At 34.7% G+C, this 23,239-nt stretch overlaps 1 protein-coding gene across 6 annotated transcripts in view; it reads right to left on the bottom strand.

The window, feature by feature from the left end:
* Nucleotides 1-23,239, bottom strand: part of LOC150100421 (myocyte-specific enhancer factor 2-like) — a 287,084-nt gene that overhangs the window by 6,824 nt on the left and 257,021 nt on the right. For 5 of the 6 annotated variants that reach the window (XM_090402909.1, XM_090402910.1, XM_090402912.1 and 2 more), the window contains one exon: nucleotides 22,232-22,346. In XM_090402909.1, the coding sequence (XP_090259035.1) occupies nucleotides 22,232-22,346 (115 nt within the window). Of the gene's footprint in view, nucleotides 1-5,462; nucleotides 5,522-22,231; nucleotides 22,347-23,239 lie in introns of all 6 variants that reach the window. The other variant, XM_090402913.1, reaches the window with a different exon arrangement.

Here is a 23,239-nt window from a genome sequence, read left to right as displayed (position 1 = left end):
TTTCTACTCATACTGCACTTCTGCTATCCTTACCAACCTTTCAGGCCTGCTCTTCATACTCTTCACAAAATTCATTATTACATCAAAGTCATCATCAGAATACACACATGCAGGAGTACAAGTTACATCACAATATGCTTTAGTAATAATTGCCCTGTTAACCACTGCCCTAGCCTGACCTCTGATGATGGGAAGTAAAAAAAAAGAAGAAAAATTTTAATTAAAAAATAATAATGCTAATAAAAATAATAATAAAAAAATTAAACACAGGAACTACATCAATTGCTACTAGTTAAATTCTCTACAGTTCTCTTATTTTTAGCTTCTCTTTATTGTCCATTGCCCATAAATCATCTAGTAATACTTGATGTAATTTCATTTCATCCCTTTCTATTATTTTTTAAATTTAATTTTTCATTTTAATTTCAATAATCTAATTCACTAAATTCTGAATGGAGCCAGCTAATCATTTTTAGCAACTATTCTGGGGGTCATACAAGTATGTTGTTTCTGTTTTTACAGTTTTATCAACTTGAAAACTTATATATACATATTCAGATGTGGCCTTACAAGAAGATGTGAATAAATTGAGTGAATGGGCACAGAAGTGGAGATGCCAGTTCAACGTTGCAAAATGTTAAGGCTTTAAAATTTGAGAAAATTTTAAAAATGGGATGTTGAATTTATGCTTGGTGTGGATATATTGTTGGAGGTGGAGAAAATAAGAGATCTTAGGGTGATGGTGGATAAGAATCTAAAATTTAGAGGACACATTGCCAAAATTGTAAGGACAACACAATGAATTCTGGGAATGATGCAGAGGACACTGACTTGTAGAAGTAAGGAGATTCTTGTTCCATTGTATAAGGTCGAAACTAGTCTGGGTAGATGGCCAATCCCTTTAATGCATAACAGTATACATATCCACATAGGAAATGTGTTTTGCATTATGGGAGATACTGGGTTAGAAGTGCCTGGTAGCTTGCTCCACCTTTGCCACGAGTTGCCTTGGTGTTGCACTACTTACTGGATAAGATAGTACAACACTATATTTAGTCCTGAAGATATTTTTCAGGCGCAAACTTTGTTTGCTCTCACTGGGATAAAGGATTAAACTAAATCTATTATAGTCTAACCTAGTGATATAAATAAATTTTCAACATCTTTCTCTAAATCCAGAGTAAAGTTTTAAAAAAAGGTGATAAACCTTTTGGCAACTCCCATAGGCACAGATGACTTGCTACTGCTTCTGCCTGGTATCTCCAGCTCTGGGCCTGGCTCCCACTGAAGAGACCTCAATAAAGGTCAAAACTAGTCTGGGTAGATGGCCAATCCCTTTAATGCATAACAGTATACATATCCACATAGGAAATGTGTTTTGCATTATGGGAGATACTGGGTTAGAAGTGCCTGGTAGCTTGCTCCACCTTTGCCACGAGTTGCCTTGGTGTTGCACTACTTACTGGATAAGATAGTACAACACTATATTTAGTCCTGAAGATATTTTTCAGGCGCAAACTTTGTTTGCTCTCACTGGGATAAAGGATTAAACTAAATCTATTATAGTCTAACCTAGTGATATAAATAAATTTTCAACATCTTTCTCTAAATCCAGAGTAAAGTTTTAAAAAAAGGTGATAAACCTTTTGGCAACTCCCATAGGCACAGATGACTTGCTACTGCTTCTGCCTGGTATCTCCAGCTCTGGGCCTGGCTCCCACTGAAGAGACCTCAATAAAGGTCGAAACTAGTCTGGGTAGATGGCCAATCCCTTTAATGCATAACAGTATACATATCCACATAGGAAATGTGTTTTGCATTATGGGAGATACTGGGTTAGAAGTGCCTGGTAGCTTGCTCCACCTTTGCCACGAGTTGCCTTGGTGTTGCACTACTTACTGGATAAGATAGTACAACACTATATTTAGTCCTGAAGATATTTTTCAGGCGCAAACTTTGTTTGCTCTCACTGGGATAAAGGATTAAACTAAATCTATTATTGCTAAAGGGTTGTTAGAGGATCAATGTTGAAAACGTTTTTCATAAAATGGTGGCTGGTTTTTTGTATGCAGGGTTATCAATGATTGGAATGCCCTGCCTGAGAGTGTAGTGTCTGCAGAGAATTTGAATGTATTTAAGGTGCAGTATGATGAGCTGTGTGTATGACTAAGGAACCTCCTAGATGAGTCTTTGACTTCATGGAGTCTCAGGATAATAATGATAAAAAATAATAATATATATATATAACTGTGAGTATATCAGTATCTTTCACCTTCTGATATATATCACTTTCTTCACATTCCTCTCCTTCCATAGCAAGAAAGCAAATATCACAGTGAACTAAATCTATAATATGTTATATGACTGAAATGAGAAGCATGCCCCCCACCCCCACCTTAAAATCTAAAATGCTGTTATAAACATTTGTATTTGATTCTAATGGAATCAATGTTTGATTTAAATAATTCTGAATTTTATCTTCTTGATATCCTCTATTAACTCCACAGCATAGTTAACAGTAACAATGCTCCTTCAGTTGCAAATCTGTATTTAGATCCAGCAATGTTAAGAAAAGTAACATTTCTGAAGCTCTTTAAATTAAAATGAGTTCACCAGTTCCATATGAAGTGTCAAGATTTTCCTCCTGCAAAACAGATTATTAACTTCCCTATCATCCAAAAATTACATACATAAAAATCGAAGTTTCTAAATCATAGCAAGTCACTGGACCTAATACCGACCTAATATGCAAAGATATGGCTGGGATAATGTCCATTGAACATTTCATGTCCCAAGCTGATAACGTTTTTGTTTTTTGAAGTTTCTTCTAATTTTTTTCCCATAACTTCATTTGACATTTGTTAAAATCTATAAAATAATTTTTATATCCAACTTTGCAAGGAAGCTTTTCAAATTAAATGTAGGCAGTCCCCGATTTAGGGATGAGTTGTGTTCCCTGAGGACTGTTTGTTAGTTAAAACGTACATAAGTCAGATCGCTCTGAAAGAAGTTTACCGAATCAGTAAGAAATGTTTATAATGTAATGTTAAGTGCTGAAAAATGAAATTAAAAAAAAAAAAAAAAAACTTCTTCGTAAGTGGCATAAATAAATTAAGAAAATCATAAATTTTAAAAAATAACTTGAAAACAATTTAAAACATTTATAACAATAGATTTTATATGATTCTGATAATTTAAAATGTTCTTTAATGTGAGTTCATCCTTAACAATTGTTTTCACTGTTGATGTAGTCAAAGTCATGTGATAGACTTGCACTGCCTTTCAATCATAATTTTTGCAATTCTTAATGATGTTCAATTTATCTCGAGTTCAGTCTTATTACATTTACAAGTGGGTGCTACAGTATTTTACTTCCATTATTTAACCCTGTAAATCACAGTACAATAAAAATAATAAAATAAAATAAAATAAATAATAAAAAAAAAGATATCAAAATGTAGCTATCCAATCACTGAAGACTACAGAAATAAATGAGTTGGCAGTATATCTGAATGATATGCTGTGAACATGCTGTTTCAGAAAAATTTCATTGGAAGTTTTGCTTAGAATGTCCATAACCACTCATTGACATAAAGTTTCAATGGCAGCTTTCCCGACATTGTTTGTAACTCCAGACTGGCATAAGTCTGATCTACATAAGTCGGGAACTGACTGTATTTAAATTTAATCTGCAATTTTCATTGCTTCATTTTTCTTATTCCTTTTTTTGGTACTTTGATTCAATATCATCTTTATCCCACATACATTCAAACTGGCCAGAGAACACAAACAATTTACAGAAAGTACATTACAACCAATAGTATTATACTGGTTTAACATGATGGTACCATATCTGCTGTATAGGCCTCATGGTCATTGTGTCATCAATGGTAAATAAATAAATAAATAAAATTATCATTACCAAATTTCTGATATGAACCCTCAAGAGAGATATATAGGATACCACAACAGCTACATTAACTTCCCATAAACAATTTTCCTCCATATTGGCCAGTTACTTGTCAGGATCTTATATATCAGTCTTCTAAAGCACTTCTGACTGAATCAATCCATCTAGATCTATCTTCCTCTGAGTCTTTTTCTTATGATCTTGACATCAAACACCTGTTTTGCTAATCTTTCCTCTCCCATTCTGGCTAAGTGACCATACTACCTTAGATTAGCTCTTCTCACATATTCTTGAATGCTAACAATGTCAGTTCCTTGCTAATATAATACTGTCATTAATGCGACCTTTTCACTCTTAATCTTTTTGCAGACTCTCACATCTATAGTTTCTAGTCTTTGATCAACTGCATTATTTCTGATCCAGTTCTCACATCCATAATTTAAAATAGTTTTGAACACTGTCTTGTATACTGATAATTTAGTGTTTTGGTTATTTTCTCCCTTATTCTCTATAAATTTATTCAACTGCCTCTCTATGATACCAGCTTTGCGTATTTGGCTGTCTATGTCTATAACTTATAAGACAATATACTATTTAGTCAGCTAAATGAAATTGCTGACTAAACAGTATTCTATACTGACATCTGGCTTTGACCCTAAAGCAATCCTGCTTCTATTTATTGATCGTATAGTTGCATATTATATCATGTTATTTTCTTATCTGAATAAAACTTTCATAAAGTCATATGAAATAGACTGAAGACCCATATTTGTATAAGAGTATTCTGGGGGGGGGGATGAACTATATTTATATTTTTACATTTATTTTATTGAACACCGAGTAGTAAATTTTCTATAAACCAAATTTTCAATAAATTTCAGCCAGCCTGTTTGGAGAGTAGATAGTGCTTCTAGTCTCCTACCAACAGGTGATTGGTTTGAATCCCACTGAAGACATGTTTGCGAATAAGTTCACCTTTTTTGTGAGTATATTCATATAAAAATAAATAAATAAGAGTGATTCAAACTGACATTGGGTTAAGGCTAAATTCAATGCACTACAATAAAGTAGTTTCATGCTGAGAGAAATAAAAATAGTAGGATAGTGGTTTAAAAAAATAAAATCTGGAAATAAGATAACTAATATTTAAAAATTCTAATTATCTTGTCTCTTCCCAAAGGCATTAAAGGCTAAACATAAGAGCCAAGAAAAGATAATGAAATTTAATATATTAGTTTTACACAATTTTATGTAATTTTATAAGAACTAGATCACGAAATGCTTTCATTCTGATTTTATGAGTTCAAATTAAATTAACTACAAATGTCCAAACTTCATTACAAAATATTTTAATATTTAGTAAACCATAATTTGAAATTATTCTTATCTGCTAATTATTAATTTAGTGCTAAACAGATTTAAAAAAAAAACTGCAATAAATTATGTTACTAAATTTGAAACTCTGATATATCTCAATTTCTTATATGCACTTTTTCTGTCAGAGTGAAGATGCTTTTCAGTCTAAATTATATTTAACTCAAAACATACTTACATGTGTGACCCTGTCTGCAAAGCAGGTCCAGTAGTCAGGTTCGCCCATTTCCAGATATTCTAAGAAATCAATGTTGGGTCATGCTAAGCGGTATCATTTAAGATAATCTTTTTAGCTTTAATTTCATAATGTTTAATTAAAATTTAATTTTTGATAAAGAAATTTATAAAATAGAAAAGATACTGTTAAGAAGACTAAATGACCACTGCTTTGTTCAGACAGGATCATCCAATTATTGTAACCTATTTACAAGGTAATAAAATCAATTCATCTATTAAAAAAATTAATTAATGCTTAACAGCTTTATTACACACACTATGCACACATTTTTAATATTTTTGTTGTAAGGTTATTTAACATGTATATATACTTGAATATTAGAACTATGAAACATGTTGTTCCCAGTCCCTCCTCAAGCAGACAACTTATAGTCTACTAATCCAACAACAAGATTGTGTTTGGATTAGATTTGTAATAATGCAAAACTTCAGTGATAATGAATTATCATTCTTGCAGTGATGCCATTCATTATCACATTTGTCACATGACAAACACTACAGCAGGCCAGTTAAATTATGGCTGTTTGATATTAAATATTATATTTGATTTAAAGATTTTTTTTTTTATAAAAATGTCTTTTTTAAGACAGTAAATGAAAGTACCTTTTCATTTTGAGGCAAGTGAAAGAAAAACCTATTAAAGAGCTGGGTAAATAAATTATGTAGTTTTGTTATAGTAGTATCCCAACACTAGGATACACAGGCATCCTCTAAGAAATTCCCTTTATTAAGATTAGCATTAAGAGAAAGTCTTATTGTTCTTTATTTATATCGAATGTAAGTATACCCTGATATATATATATCAGGGTATACTTACATGTGGGCATAGATGTTTGTAATTGTCTGTGGAAAAACTAGTGGTGGTGGGCAGTAGGTGGCATTGATGTAGTTGTGGTTTGTTGTCGTTGGTGGAGAGTTGTAGAGTAGATGTCCTCCCTCGATGAGTCCTTGGACTCTCTGGAGGTGTCATGTAATAATAATAATAATTAAAGTATCCTTGAGAACACATAAAGAATCATGATATAATTTTCTATGGCAGCAATTTTAAACATTTGGTGTTTCAGTCTCTATATAGAACAAAAAGAAACTTTACTTTTGCTGACAGTGACACTGATAAGTAGCATAACACCACTCTTTAGGTGGGCTGTAACTGCCAATGGCATTTGCAGGCATCATACTTTAAACAGTATGTCTCTGAGATATTCTGTAAGCAGCTGTTGATAGATAGCATTGTAAATGATTGCAGCAAAAGCTATTTCTTAGTATGTGTGTTTATATTTATCATGAATTATCCAAAACATATCAACAAATATGAAATATAAAAAACTTCTTAGCCTGCCCATGGTACTAATATACTATAGGTGTAGAACCTTTCGTTATTGGAATTCACATAAAAAAAAAAGTCCCAAATTCAAAATTTAAATTAATAAAAAAATAATAATAATAATTGCCCAAAGGGACTTGGAAAGACTTGCAAATTAATTATTTCTTAATATATTTAATAATATAAGCTAATATATTGATGCCTGTACAGGCAATATGTTGGCTGCCAGCAAAAGTGACTGGAAGTATCATATATCTGATATTTTTTTGGAGTTCAGAGAGGATACTATCCTGTGAGTTACTTATGCCAAATCAGCTCACAGGATTCCTTGGTTATTAACAAACACATTAACCAAGATAAGGAAGTTATCATTCCCTTTTATGAGGTTTTGTTATAGTCACATATATAACTATGAACAGATCTGATCACCTAGGTTTCTTGGGGAGGTCAAGGAAGAGGTGGAGTGGATATCTAGAGGCAAGTGATCATAATGGAAAGTTGTTTGTTGAATACTCCTGATAAGTATAGATCAAGTGTTTGTGGGCTGCAGAAGTTGGTTAATAAGTGGAAAAGAGAAAACATGACAGAAATGGATAAGTTGCTAAAAGGACTGATGCAAAGTAAAATTTTTACTTAGCTGCAGGATAAAGAACAAGGGGAAACATCCCTGGAAAATGAGTAAGAGTGTGGTAAGCAAGGGTGTCAAGGACTAGACTTTTCACTTGAAGAGTGGTGAACAAGTAGAATAGATTGCCAGACATATAATAGGTATTGTGTATTCAAAAGAAACATAAAAACTGAGAAAAAGTCATGTAAAAAACTTTATTAATGTAGAATTTGTGCCTAAGTATCATAGGCATCAGTACAGGATCACAGAATGGCAATTAAACAATAACAGACAATTCTGAAAAGTGCTACCTAAGTAACTAATGTAAGATAACTAAATAAGGTAAAATAATTTCCTAACTTATTAAATAAATAAATATATATATATCTTTTATATTTCTTTTGATTATGCCAACTCACAGTATTTCATTATTGAAACAAAGGTATTGTGTGTATAGTGTTAGTCTGGGCCTCCAGTGATGAGTCTTCAATTTCCATGGAGATATAATAATAATAATACATTTCTATAACAATATCCTTTTCCTTGATACGATCGTAAAGATGAGTAAAAGGTAATTATATAATTAAAGGAAATTAATTCATACTTCTATGCATTCTTCAAAATATCCTCATATGTATAAAGTCCAGATGCAGTGCGATCATAGTTTTGTTTAAAACACGATATTGTTTTTCTTTCTCTATGTTAATATCCTCCGTATTGTTACCATTATCCACCATGTTATCCTCACAATATTGGTAATGTGTCTCCTAAATTTCCATTCTTGTTATTTCATCACTCATCCCCAAATACCTTAACTTTACTGCCTACTTCAATACACATTACACCAATCAAACACACAGCATTCCAGCCTTGTATGTAAAATCATTCTAGAGACTATCAAATCAGCTTCACTCCTCACAGTTCTCCCTAGCTGTGCATCATAATATCAGTAAGTTGATTAATAATCCCACTATTACATGAAGCCTCCGTGACTCTGTCAGTATTGACGATGCCCTTTCGTTGGAAAGACCTGGATTTGGATCTACCTAGGATGTGTAGAGGTAGATCCACACAAACTTCTATGGGAATCTTTCTTAACTCACCTTTAGTTGAAGGTGAGTTAAGAAAGATTCCCATAGAAGTAATAGCATCATCTTCCCAGAAATTCTATCCTGCCAACATATGCAAACTAGCCAAAACAAAGGCATTAAGAGATTGGCCTCACAGCCTGAGTTATTTTGGCTATATATCCAAACAACCACAACCACTGTCATATGAAAGATGAGGATATTTGATCCTCTTATTGGGAAGTAAATAGCATCTCTGCTTTTTTCACATAAGATGTGGATTCAATTCTCACTATGTCATAAGTGAATGCTATTAAACAGTAGACGACTTTGCTTGTCCAATGTTAAGCTAACACTCTGCTTACTGCATCCTGAAGTGACTTAAAATAGTGTCATATACTCCCTCAGGTAAGGGTTCTCATATTATCTATCTTTCTTCCTTTGTTTTTTTTTTTTAATGATTCTATCAATATGAAGTAGAAAACTTGGAAATATATAGCACATTAATACCATTAATGGGCTAAGGGTAAGATAATCCTGAATAATAGTTAGATAGTCAATTTAAGAAGAGTGTCATAATACAAAATGGAATATGCTAATAAATTTATTGCCATACAATTCCTCTGCCCTTCACCCATACTTCTACCATTTACAATACCAACAAACATAGGGAATTTAGTCCAATTATAAATATATCAATCCAAGTGCTATCTCTAGATGAAACATAGGTCTTAAGTAGAGGTTTCAATTTTACTATTCTTTCAGAGTATTTTCTTAAGGCATATTCCGGTAATTGGACCACATTTTTTTATTAAGCTAAAAGCACAATAAAGAAATAAAACCCGACAAGTTTCGTAAGTCTTTTGACTTACATCTTCAGGGATAAAAGGTAATTGAAAGTTAAACAAAAAAGAGAAATTAATAGTTCATACTATACAGTTGTAGCCGTCTGACTGTTCATAAAATTAAAAAATCAGAATGCAGATTCAAAGCAGTGCTAAGTTAAACAATGCTGGATGATGCCACGTTCTGTTGTTCATGATCATAATGTCCGAGGTCTGACTGAGATATATTTTTTATCAAAGCTGACCAAACTTGGTGTAGAATTAAGCCTTGATTTTTATTGCATTGTGTTGGAATTCTAAGCATGTTTGCAGCTTCTTTAAATTTCCTTATGTAACAGTTTTTTTCTATATAAGACATGTTTGTTTTCTGCCAGAGTACATTGTGGCCAGTGGAAGTGGTATGGAAAGCTAGACCTGATTTGTGTTCTCTTCTGTTTTGTACATCCTTTTGATGTTCGTTCATGTGTATTTCCCCAGATCTTCCTGTCTGTCCTACGCAGCAGATGCCGCAAGAACAATAAATTTTATAAACACCTGATTTTTTTTAAAGGATGATGTGGAGGTTTCAGGGGATATAGAAATCTTGAAATTTTTTCCAGCGGCAGAAAGACTACTTTGATGTTATGTTTGTTTAGTAATTTAGCCATCTTGTCTGTAACATTCTTTATATATGGAAGCGTGATGGCATTTTTGAAATCTTGTTTCTGTGAGAAACAAGATCTAACATGAGTTTGCCTCACAAAGGAAAAACATCTCACTAACATGATTTTACCTCACACAGGAAAAACATCTTCTTTCATCAAAAAGATGTTTTTCCTTCACATTTTATTGAGAAGGTAAAAGATATTTACATTGGACCTTATCAGCCTATTTACAAATGTTCCAAGAAACTGTGAATCTCCTTGAAGACCTCTTTCCTCCGGACATCGTAGATCTTTATAAACATTGTATAAATAATACTTTTTTTCATGTATCAAGAGAAATTTTGGGAACAAAAATAAGGAATGGCTATGGGCTCTTCCTTCTCTCTGGCTTTAGCTAACCTATTTATGGAAAATTTTGAAAATAATGCTTTAATCAATTATCATAAAAAACCAAAAATTTGGCAATGCTTTGTAGACGATATTTTCATCATTTGGCCAGGAACAAGAGATGAACTAATTGCTTTCAAAGATTACCTGAATAATTTACATAAGAATATAAAATTTACTTTAGAACAAGAAGAACTTAGAAAACTTCCTTTTCTTGACACCCTATTAGAAGTCAATGAAAAAGATAATAAACTTTCTTTCTCAATATATAGAAAACCCGCCAACACAGGAAGATTTCTTAATGTGGCCTCACACCACCACTCTTTGCAAAAAATAGGTCTAATAAAAACCCTGAGGGACAGAGTTTATAATATTTCCAGCACAGAATATATCCTCAAAAAAAATGGTTATGTACCCAAGACTATCAAAAAAAATCCTCCACACACCTCCTACAAGCATCTCACAGAAACAAGATTTCAAAAATGCCATCGTGCTTCCATATATAAAGAATGTTACAGACAAGATGGCTAAATTACTAAACAAACATAACATCAAAGTAGCCTTTCTGCCACTGGAAAAAATTTCAAGATTTCTATATCCCCTGAAACCTCCACATCATCCTTTAAAAAAACAGGTGTTTATAAAATTTATTGTTCTTGTGGCATCTGCTACGTAGGACAGACAGGAAGATCTGGGGAAATACACATGAACGAACACCAAAAGGATGTACAAAACAGAAGAGAACACAAATCAGGTCTAGCTTTCCATACCACTTCCACTGGCCACAATGTACTCTGGCGGAAAACAAACATGTCTTATATAGAAAAAAACTGTTACATAAGGAAATTTAAAGAAGATGCAAACATGCTTAGAATTCCAACACAATGCAATAAAAACCAAGGCTTAATTCTACACCAAGCTTGGTCAGCTTTCATAAAAAATATATCTCAGTCAGACCTCGGACATTATGATCATGAACAATATAACGTGGCATCAGTCAGCATTGTTTAAACTTAGCACTGCTTTGAATCTGCATTCTGATTTTTTTAATTTTATGAACAGTCAGACGGCTACAACTGTATAGTATGAACTATTAATTTCTCTTTTTTGTTGTTTTAACTGTCAATTACCTTTTATCCCTGAAGATGCAAGTCAAAAGACTTAAGAAACTTGTCGGGTTTTATTTCTTTATTGTGCTTTTAGTTTAATAAAAAAAATGTGGTCCAATTACCGGAATATGCCTTATGAACTTCTAAACCACAGAAACCTCCACTTACAAAGAAATAATCATATTGATTGACAATATTATCTCTTCCTTCAATGCTTCCTCCCTATACACTATCATTATCTCATCTCCTCTCATCCTCCTTTTTCCCTCTTTTACCTTGCAGTGTCAAGGGTTTGTTAATCATCGGACCTCAAACCGTACACAGGATAAGGTAGTCAGCCCGATGACCTGGTGTATCCTATATCCTATGTTCTTGAGGCTGGTTTGCCTGCTTTGCGGGATGAAAAACTCCAGGATAAATTGGGGGGAAAAACCCTTCTATCCATGCCCAAGACTGGTTAACTTGGCTATGGCTGAGGAAGATCCTTCAGCTTCTCACGTCACCAATCGGAATCGAACCTAGGACACTCCTTCCCCAGGCATATGGTTGCGAAGTGCACAGCCACTAGGCTAACCGCACGGACTTATTATTATTATTATTATTAAAACAAGACCTCATGGAGTCAAAGACTCATCTAGGAGGTCCTTTTATCTCACACACATCTCATCATACCGGGTCTTAAACACATTCAAACTCCTTACAGACACCACACTCTCAGGCAAGGCATTCCAATCATTCACAACTCTGCACGAAAAAAACCTGCCTCTCACTCCCCTACTCACACCCTCTTTATACAGTTTCCAGGTATGACCTCTGGTTCTCCCCTGATCTCCCACTATTCTATGTAGAACTTCTCCACCATTGATCCTATAACAACCCCTCACCAACTTGTAGGTCTCTATCATATCTCCCCTCTTCCTTCTCTCCACTAGACTCTGCAAATTACATCTTTTCAATCTTTCCTCATACTCGACATTCCAGAGGTCAGAAACTATCTTAGTCAGTCGCCTTTGCACCCTTTCCAACATCTCTTCATCCTTCTGAAAACCAGGTGACCAAATCTGGGCACAATAGTCCATGTGTGGCCTAATCAAAGCCTTATACAATGGAACAAGAATCTTCCTACTTCTACACGTCAGTGTCTTCCTCATCATTCCCAGAAGTCTTTGTGTTGTCTTCACAATTTTGGCGATGTGTCCCCTAAATTTTAGATCCTTATCCACTATCACTCCCAGATCTCTTATTTCCTCTACTTCCAACAATATATTCTCACCAAGCATAAATTCTGCGTCCCATCTTTGTTTTCCAAATTTTAAAACCTTACATTTTGCAACATTGAACTCGCATCCCCATTTGCTTGCCCAATCACTCAATTTATTCAAGTCTTCTTGCAAGGCCACAACATCTTCACTACTCTTTATGGTTCGTCCCAACTTTGCATCATCTGCAAACAACTGAATATCTCCATCCAAATCTTCGCCAATATCATTAATATACAAGTTAAATAGTAATGGCCCTAAAACAGATCCCTGAGGCACTCCACTAGTGACTTTCCTTTTCCTGGATATTGCACCCCCATACACAACTTGTTGATACCTATCAGATAGCCAGTCTCCAATCCAATGCACTAATCTAATATCCAACCCCATCTGCTCTAGTTTGACTGTCAACTTATCATGAGGTACTCTATCAAAAGCTTTTGCAAAATCCAAGTATATTACTGTGTATCCTTCTCCTCTGTCCAAGGAAGCAGTCACTTTATTGTAATAAGTAAGTAGATTACTAAAACACGACCTCCCTTTAGCAAATCCATGCTGTCCATCAAAGATTATACCATTGTCGTCAACCTAACTCTGGATCCTAGTTCTCACAAGCTTCTCCAACAACTTAACCACAACACCTGACACACAGATAGGCCTATAGTTTGATGCTTGAGTTCGATCACCTCCTTTATGAAGTGGCACAATCTTGCCCTCCTTCCACTCTTTAGGGACTTGACCAAGTGCAAGACTCGTATTAAAAAAATATGTCAAGGCAGGTGTCAACACTCTGGCACATTCCTTCAGAATACGTGGTGATATATTATCAAGTCCCACAGCCTTATTTACATCTAGTTTACTCAACTCCCCAAACACCTCTTGCTCACTTACAGTCAGTCTCTCCTCCCCATCATCAACTGCTCTTAATCTCTCCATGAAGTCACATTCACAAGATTGAAAGATCTTTATGAACTGCTCATTAAGTATCTCCACCACACATTCTGCAACAGCTGTCTTTATACCATTTCCTCCAATCAATGTCATCCTTCCATAATCATTCTTTATTTTGCTGGCTACATATCGAAAGAACTCCCTAGGATTCTTTTTAGCTTCATTAGCTAACTACTGTTCATACCTCTCTTTAGCTACTCTCACCAACCAAGTCACTCTCCTTGCCTGGTCTTTGTAGAACTCATGAAATTGGTTACTTCCACTTCTCTTATGCTGCCTCCACAATGCCCTTTTTCTCTGTATTGCATGCTTAATCTCTTTATTCATCCATCTCACACCTAACTTATTTAACCTTCTCACCCGTGGTATACATTTAGACATTGCATCCACTAAATATTTTTTGAAAATCCCCCAAGCTGCATTGATCTCTTTTCCAGCTAACTCCTCATTCCATGCTACACCTGCAAGCTGTCTCCTGAGCTCTTCATAATCACCCCCCCTTGTAGTTCCACATATACGCTTTTTTCACAGGGGTCCTTGCACTGCTGGCAACCGCCCAAGTAATCACCTCATGGTCACTTTCACCAATTGGTGGATGATTTGATACCTCATTGATAATTACATCCTCCGATGAGATGACCAAATCCAAGACCCTTAATCCTCTTGTGCCCTCTGTTACATACTGTCTGAGGTAGTTATCCCTCAAAAACTCAAGAAACTCATTTTCTTTACTTCCAGTTGCTATCTCTTCATTCCAGTCTATATTGCCATAATTAAAATCACCCATAATGATCACCCTTTTCTTATTTGCTTGGCTTATTTGACTATACATTTCACTATCACCACCATCCACATTACCAGGTCTATAACAACATCCCACCAAGTATTTGATTCTATTCACCTCTATCTCACACCATACTGCCTCAAAACCACTGGCCCCATTTCCCTCTTGCATCTCTACCTTGTATGGACATAACTCTTTCTCTATCATCAATAGCACTCCCCCTCCCTTTTTACCCCTTCTATCCTCATGAAACACATCATACCTTTCCATCTCTATTCCTGTCAGGATGTCATCCTCATCTAACCATGTCTCACTTATTCCGACAATCTCTGGGTGCACAGACGCAATTAGTGCAACCATTTCATCCGCCTTGTTTCTTATACTTCTAGCATTGGTATACAAACACAACAACTCATTTCTGTATCTACAGCTAGTTCCACTGATACCACTCACTTGATGTGATCTCTCCATGCTGGACTGGGGCCATTTCCCTTTCTGCTTCTTCATTTTAGAACCCTTTGCAATTCCATCTGTTTCCTTTTGATCCCTGATCATCCCATTACTTTCCTGCCTACACATTCTCTCACCTCCTCTTGGAGCATCCACCTTTCTCACGCTGTGTATCCCTGTCCACCCTGAGCCTCGCCGTTTCCCTGCTCCTCTTGCACACCCATTCTCTCATTTTCTATATTCATACCACTCACTTCCACATTCATTTCCACTCCTTCAATCTCTCCTGTCTTAAATCTTACATCACTATCCATTCATGTTCCCAAAATCATTATTCACATCCTGCTGATAAATGACAAAACTTTGCAGAATCTACAAAATTATCTCCTTCAGATATCCTTTCACTAATTAATGTACCAATTTCATGCCTTTTTTTTTTTTAAATATAATCAAATTATTTACAAACAGATTTTTGGTTTTCCAAGAGGCCAAAACATTAGTGAACAACCTGCTGAACTTTTCCTTGCTCACACTGAATCACAACTCTCATCTCCTACCCTTATTATGAGAGATATGTTGATGATGTCTTATGTATTGGTAATGAGAGTTCCATACTAAAACTTTTGTTTTGTGACTCCCAATCATGAAAGGCAAGTAGAAATCACATAAAAATATTTAGCCTATCCAATATCAGAAGTTTAAATATCAATCTAGAGGTAATATCAGCTATATAGATTCCACCATCTGTTCTTTGAAATCATGTCTAATTGAATATCACTGTGATTGCAATATCTCTGCTTGACTACTTACCTCAAACCACAAAGCAAAAACAAACAAAAAAAAAAAAAACATCAAAACATCAAACAACTGAATAATATGATAAACATGTACAGATCCTACATAATCTAAATCTTTCAGCCTTCCCCTATGATCTGATGACAATTTTATTCAAAAACAGTCAGTGCCATCATTACTGCTTGATATCCAAATATAGTATAAGTTTTCTGTGGTTCTTGTCTTTTTATTTTTTGTCCTTTTTTGTTATTTTTTTTACTGTATTATATTCTTTTTTTTTCATATTTCCATATACATCTATTAGTTCTGCACATTCTCCATTTTTAATCTAATACTATTTCAGCCACATTACCTTAAAAAAAAGTGCAGCAAATAGATCATCTTTCTGCTCAAGATAATTCAGGTACATTTTTTTTTTTCAGTCAGTAATCTTTCCAAGACAGAAATAGATTGAGATCCATAATAGCCAACCTCCTGGATGGAGATGATACTTGACAGTACAAGTGTTTGAAAAAAAAATAATAATAAATAATAAATTTAATCAACTGTTAATCATTTCATTTGTAGCCTTACAGTTAAGCCAAGGAGTCAGCTACTTGTTCATAAAATTAGGCCTTTTCTCTTACTGTTAATCTTGAAGATACCTGGAAATAATTTCCAGAAATCCAAAACTATGTACGATATAATTTTTTTTATTTTCAAGCTATTTTAGATGTTTAATAATAATTGAGAGTCTCTGTAGGTCAGTCAATATAGACGAAACCCTTTGGTCAGAAAGACCTGCGTTCGATTCCCATCCATGATGTGAGGAATGGTCTCTTTTGGCTAAAGGCGAGTTACCCAGTCTCATATGGAGGTCAGGTTTTTTTTTAGCTTCACCATATCCACTGGTATATGGTGATATACCAGTGGATATGGTGAAGTATTATATTCTTTTCTATGGGTCTAGCTCCCACTGACAAGACCTCAAGAAAGGTTGAAACCGGCACACCACTGGTTACCTTCTTTTTTAAGACACTGCTCCATAATACACAACTTGCTGGGTATTATGGTATCGTTCAGAGCCAATCTTCGATAGTGATCCTTTCTAATGGTGTGATCGGATCGCTACCTTTCTAATGGTATGCATTAGAAAGGTAGTGATCCTTTCTAATGCATACCCATAAGGATATGTGCTTTGCATTATGGGATACTAAGGCAAGTGACCAGAACTTATACCACCTTTACCACGAATTGCCCCAGTCCTGAAAATATTTCAGGAGCAAACTTTGTTTGCTTACACTTGGATAAAAGATTAAACCAAATATGTAATTGGTAGCATAGCCAAGTGAAAAAACTTCCATCAAATAATAATAATAATTTATATAGAACACAATTTATATACAACATAACATCCACAATTAAAATAAGCCTTTTGATATAAGAAAGGATCAAGCCTTAAAAATAAAAAATAAAATTTTTTAATTTAATATCAGCAGAAGAGAATTAATTAAGAGTTACATGTGTAGGCAGACTGCTAAAGTATAAGTATGAAAATTTTCTGACATAGACGTTTGTCATTGTTGTTGTAATATGAAGAATAATGAAATGTATTAATCCATAATTTATTCATTTTAACATTAGTCATAACAAACAAACAATGCCATTCAAAATAAACTGAGATAATTACTAATTCTCAAAATGCTAGTCAGCATTTTGGATTATACATCTCTTCCAACTACAATAATGTATCTACCATATCACTCATTAATACCGTAATTTTTCCTCTACTTTTTGTATGAATTTAACTAATTCTCATTTATGTATAACTGGAAGAGTAACTACTAAACAATCCAGGATCAGATGGGATTTATTGGTTGATTGTTTACATGTGAACAGTACACTATATTGCTTGAAACAGAGGGTTCAAAAGCTCCAATAAAAGATTACGGTTACCAAACAATATAGAACCACTGACTATTCTTTATCACCAAATGCAGCTGAACAATTATTCTTAAAACAAGCCCAGCCAACAGTGCACAGGTGGTGATGTAATTATTATTATTGTTGCACCCTCCATGGAGTCGGCAGATTCATCGTGGGAGGTTCATTCAACTGACAACATATTTATCATACCGAATCTTAAAATCCTTAACATTCAATTAACAACACATTTTGGTAATGCATTCCATTCACTGACAATTCTCCATGTAAAAAATCTACTCCTCACACCTCTCTTCACCACATTCTTACATAACTTCCAGGGATGGCCTCTGGTTTTTTCCCCTCTCACCTTCTAACCAGGTGACCAAATTTGAGCACAATAGTCAAAGAATGATCTGACCAGTGGCACAATCACATCCTCATCCCTACATGCTAGAGTTATTCTTATCATAGTAGAACTACAATGTGCAGTCTTTGAACCACTTGCAATATGCCCTGTGCAAGTGGTGTAAACTTGAGTCTACTGTCAACCATCACTCCCAAATCTAGAATCTCCTCTACTTCCTGCAGTATGGCACCATCAATATAGTACACAAACTTATATTTCTGCACTCCAAAATGCAACGCCTTGCACTTATTAATATTAAAACTACAACTCCACTCCTTTGTCCAAGTCAAAAGTCTATTCAAATCTTCCTGAAGGGAATTAACATCAGCAGTGCTACTTACAATTCTCCCCAACTTTGAATCATTAGCAAACAACTGAAGATCCCCAGTCAATCCACATGACATATCATTTACAAACAAGTTAAACAGCAGGGGGCCCAAGAACAGAACCCTGGGGCACACCCTGATTACCTTCCTTTTTAAGACACTGCTCCATAATACACAACTTGCTGGGTATTATGGTATCGTTCAGAGCCAATCTTAGATCCATGTAACCAATATACATACTATCTATTTCCATCCTCTGCAACTTGTACATCAACTTATCATGCAGTAATAATCTATCAAACACTTTTGCAAAGTCCAAGAATATCACTGTATATGATGTTACCTTATCATAAAATGCAAGTAAATTGCTAAAACAAGACCTACCCTTGACAAATCCATGCTGATCATAATAAGGAATGCTATGTCCATCAACCCAATCCTGTATTCTATTTCTAGGCAATCTGTATTCTATTTCTAGGCAATCTATCTTGACTTCGACTTGAAGTCAAGATAGACTGGCTACCAGCACCTTGACTACAACTGCAGTTATACAGTCTGGTCTATAATTGAAAACTTCTGTCCTAGAACCATGCTTGTGGAGTAGTACTATTTTGCCTTATTTCCACTCCTTAGGAACCATCCCCACTGCATGATGTTCATTAAATAACCAGGTCAAGGGCATAGCTAATTGTTGTGCACATTCCTTAAGAATACATGGTGATATGTTACCCATTCCCACAGCCTTATTAACATTTAATCTAATCAACACCTGATATACCTTTAATTCTTTCACTTCCAATTCTCCTAATACTTGCCTCTCTTCTATATAACATATCAGATAATTTATACCAGTATGATATACATTGATAAAGTGTACATTCACTAACTCCACTATATCCTTTGCAACTGTTATTCTGCTTCCATGACTATCCACCAGTGCCAACCAGCCATAATTATTCTTTCTCTTGCTTGCCATATAGCAAAAAAAAATTCCCTTGAGTTAACCTTGGCCTGACCAGCCAATCTCCTCTCATACTGCATCTTTTCTTTGTTTACCACTTGTCACTTTCCTAGCCTGTACTTTTATACTCTTCATGGATCTGATCACCACTAACTGTCTTGTACTTCTTCCATAGCATTTTCTTATCTAACACAGCTTGCTTGATTTCACTGTTCATCTATTTCACTCCTACTCTGTTTACCCACTTAACCCCTGGTATGCAATTATACATTGCTTGTGTGTCAAATACTGCCTTGTGAATTTTCATGCACTGTCAACATCTGTTCTGCTCAGCTCATCTACCCAGTGTACTGATGCTAACTGACTACAAGCTTCCTATAATAACCGACTTTATAGTTCCACATATATCCGTTTCTGGCAGTAACCTTTTCTTGTTTTACCACTTCCGAAACAAGTACCTCATGATCACTCTCACCAACCGGTGGCAGTGTCAACACCGCATTAATAACTACATCTTGTGAAGTTATCACCAAATCCAAAACATTAAAGCCTCTAGTTGCTTCAGTCACATGCTTCTTAAGATATTTATCTCTTAGAAATTCAACAAGCTCACTTTCCTTGTTCCCATACACTATCTCATCCTTCCATTTTATATTCCTGTAATTAATATTCCTCCCATCAGGATCACCTTTTTACATGCCCAACTGATTTGCCTAAAATTGTCCTACTGTTTTCCTACAGTAATCCCAAGTATAACTGCATTTTAACATAAGGAGATAGCTTCCCATGTAAGCTGAAATGCTTTTTATCATCAAAAATATGATAGCTGTACATAACCTGACAAAGCAAGAAATTGTGTGTTTTACAAAGTGTTTACATTACAAGCAAGCATGAAAAAAAAAAAAAAGAAAGAAAGAAAGAAAAAAAAAAAAAGGAAAATATTCAAGTTTTGCTATTCAGAGACAACAGAGTGGCTTTACTTAGCAATGAATACATCAGCTGTAAGTGGGAAAATTTGGTAGTTTATACATATATATCCAAGATACAAAAGGCTACAAAACCTGAAGTACATCAGCACTATGTATGTGGACAAGTGTTAAGAAGAAAAGAGCACCATGGTGATATGTTTTTTAAAACAAGAGGTTAGAATTCTTAAGGAAAGCTGTGTATGGAAGATAGCTCCAAAGCCCAGAAATACAGAAGGAGTGAAAAAGGAGGAAGAGAAGTTACTTTGCTATGGTTGAAGCTGGACAGTGAATGGATGCTCAGGTACTTACACACACTTAAGGGAAAGTGGAGGAATCATGGAAGCCAGTTGAGAAGAGCAGTGCCTATAAAAAAACAGAAGTCAAAATAATTTTATTCTGAAAACATTATTTTACATCACCCTTGAGGATCCAAGTCAGGAACTGATGACAGGTGAGTTTTACAACATAAAAAAAAGAGGCCTCAAGCTCAGTGGCACAATTAAAGACAGTTTAGCTGGGAAAAATTAAGTACCTTTAGATGGATATTAAGTCAGATGATGTCAATCTGTGCAGAATAAGACTTTGATCAGACCACAGTTAAGACCACTGCACAGATTTGGCCAGTTTCCAGAGTGATACTGAAATCTCAGAAGGGATGCAGATTACTCATTAAAGTAATTTCAGTGCTGTGGAATGTAAATTATGAGGACAATGAGAGAGTGTCAAATGCACTCTGATAAACAGGAGAAAAAGGGAATAAGGTATGTAAGGTATATATATTAAGAGGAGCCTGCTGGATAGATGAAAGAATTTTTCAAAGGAAGGAAACACCATCTCTCGAAGTTCCATAAGGATGTGTGAAAAGTGTTTTTGCATGCTGATTTGTGGGAAAATGAAATGCATAGAAAGTGTAATGAGTAGAAGTGCTGTGTATGAATTTGGGATAATGTGGCATCACCCCCACATATGGCAATGACATGTTATAGGTCCTGCTATCTCGTGTATGGGATTGATTTAAAAAAAATTCAGGCTCTACATCTCGAACATGTGTTTTTTTATTTAACACCATGAAGATATGCTGGTGTTGTAATAATAAATACTGTGTCATTACATTTCACTGTTTTAAAACCGGCCTGGTTGGCCAAGTGGTTAGCGTATCCACTCTCCAGCCAAAAGGATGCGGGTTCAAATCCCGCCATGGGCATGGATGTTTGTGATTGTCTGTGAAAGTACTAGTGGTGGTAGTCGGCAATAGATGGCATTGGTGGAGTAGTGAGACGAAGAGTTGTAGAGTAGATGTTCTCCCTCGATGAGTCTTTGGACTCCCTGGAGGTGTGATATAATAATAATAAAACAGTCATGCTCCATAATGATCATAACTATACTTTATTTTAATTTGCAGTACGTAAACTTAATTAATGCTATGACAGATACAGTTAATGATATCTATTTAGTCTTTTGAATCTATGTAGCCTGCTATACCAATTGTATGTTCAGTATGCCTGTTTTGCTATAATGCTATGACAGATCAGTTAATGATATTTATGTAGTATGCTATACGAGTTGTGTATGTTCAGTTTGTCTGTTTTACAGGATTTAATATTATATATCAGATGTACATATGAATTGTTCATTTCCTATTGGAAGAGAAGCAAATGGTTTTGATCACAAAATATAGAAAAGAAAATTCACTACAACAAACTACTCACTATAAAGAACTAGTTGTTTGGTACAGATGAGTTCTCTCTAGTGAGAGAGTCAATTGCAATATTAGCTGTATAGCATAACTGTGAGTAAATCTATATAATTTCTATAACTGTATAAGAATTATACCTTTTTATCAACATTACAGTATTAAAGAAATAACATCATAACTGAGAAGAAAGAAAAATCCACTGAAATTAAAATAATACAACATTTACCTTGAATGAGATAACCCAGAAGGAGCAGACAAAGGTCCTTGTGTTGACCAACTGTGTAATAAACTTGGAGAGTTGAAGCCTGCTAAACCAAGCTCTGAACTCAACTGAAAGTCATCTGAAACATTAATATTAAATGAAAATAATGTAGCCATCTACATGGTTTCAAGTTGATGCATTTTTTATAAACATAAAGAATAACAAAATGTCTTGTATTCTTTTAATTTTTGAAAAATAAGATATATAAGTGAAAGGATTCCATTATCTAGCCAAATAATTGTTGATTATTACCTTCTTGACCTCCATGGAGTCACAGGACTCATCATAGGAGGTCAACACTAGTCAATACCAAAACTATCATACCACTTCTTAAACTCATCCACCATTTGCACTTTCACCACCCTCTTATTCAATGCATAAGAGGGTGGTGATAGGATTTCATTTGCCATTGTAGAACAGATACTGATATATCTGTTCTGATACAGATATATAAGATATATAATTTGGCCTTGCAAAGGAATTATCTTTATCTCACTCCCCATGGCATGGCAGGTCTCTTTATGGGAGACTTCAAACCTTGGACACTAAATGATTTACGATAGAAACTTAAGATTTGGATACAATATGCTGATGATATGATGAAGAAACCTTTCTATAATATCTTAATTAAAAAGAATAGTGGCATTATTCTCAGTTTTGGCAAAGCAATGAATACACAGAGATATTTACATGCATAATCAGTAAATACTTCCTTGAAACAGAAATAGGGGATAATTAAAAAATTAAAGCACTGCCAAGTTTGATAATAAAGAAGCCTGTGACATTCAAAGAAGAACTATAAATAGCAAAAGATGCACTCATAAGGAATGGTTACAATGTAAAACATACAGAAAATATATTACACTGCCTTCCATGATACAATGAACACTACATGGTTTCAGCAATCACTCTGTGATTTGTAGGAGTGGTATTCATAAAGAGTGCCAAGATCTTAAAGAGATAAGATATCAA

The sequence above is a fragment of the Typopeltis vanoorti genome, chromosome 13 (assembly GCF_054136105.1).
Source record: "Typopeltis vanoorti isolate ZY-2024b chromosome 13, IOZ_Tvanoo_1.0, whole genome shotgun sequence".
Classification (NCBI taxonomy): domain Eukaryota; kingdom Metazoa; phylum Arthropoda; class Arachnida; order Uropygi; family Thelyphonidae; genus Typopeltis; species Typopeltis vanoorti.
This window is presented reverse-complemented; position numbering and strand designations above follow the sequence as displayed.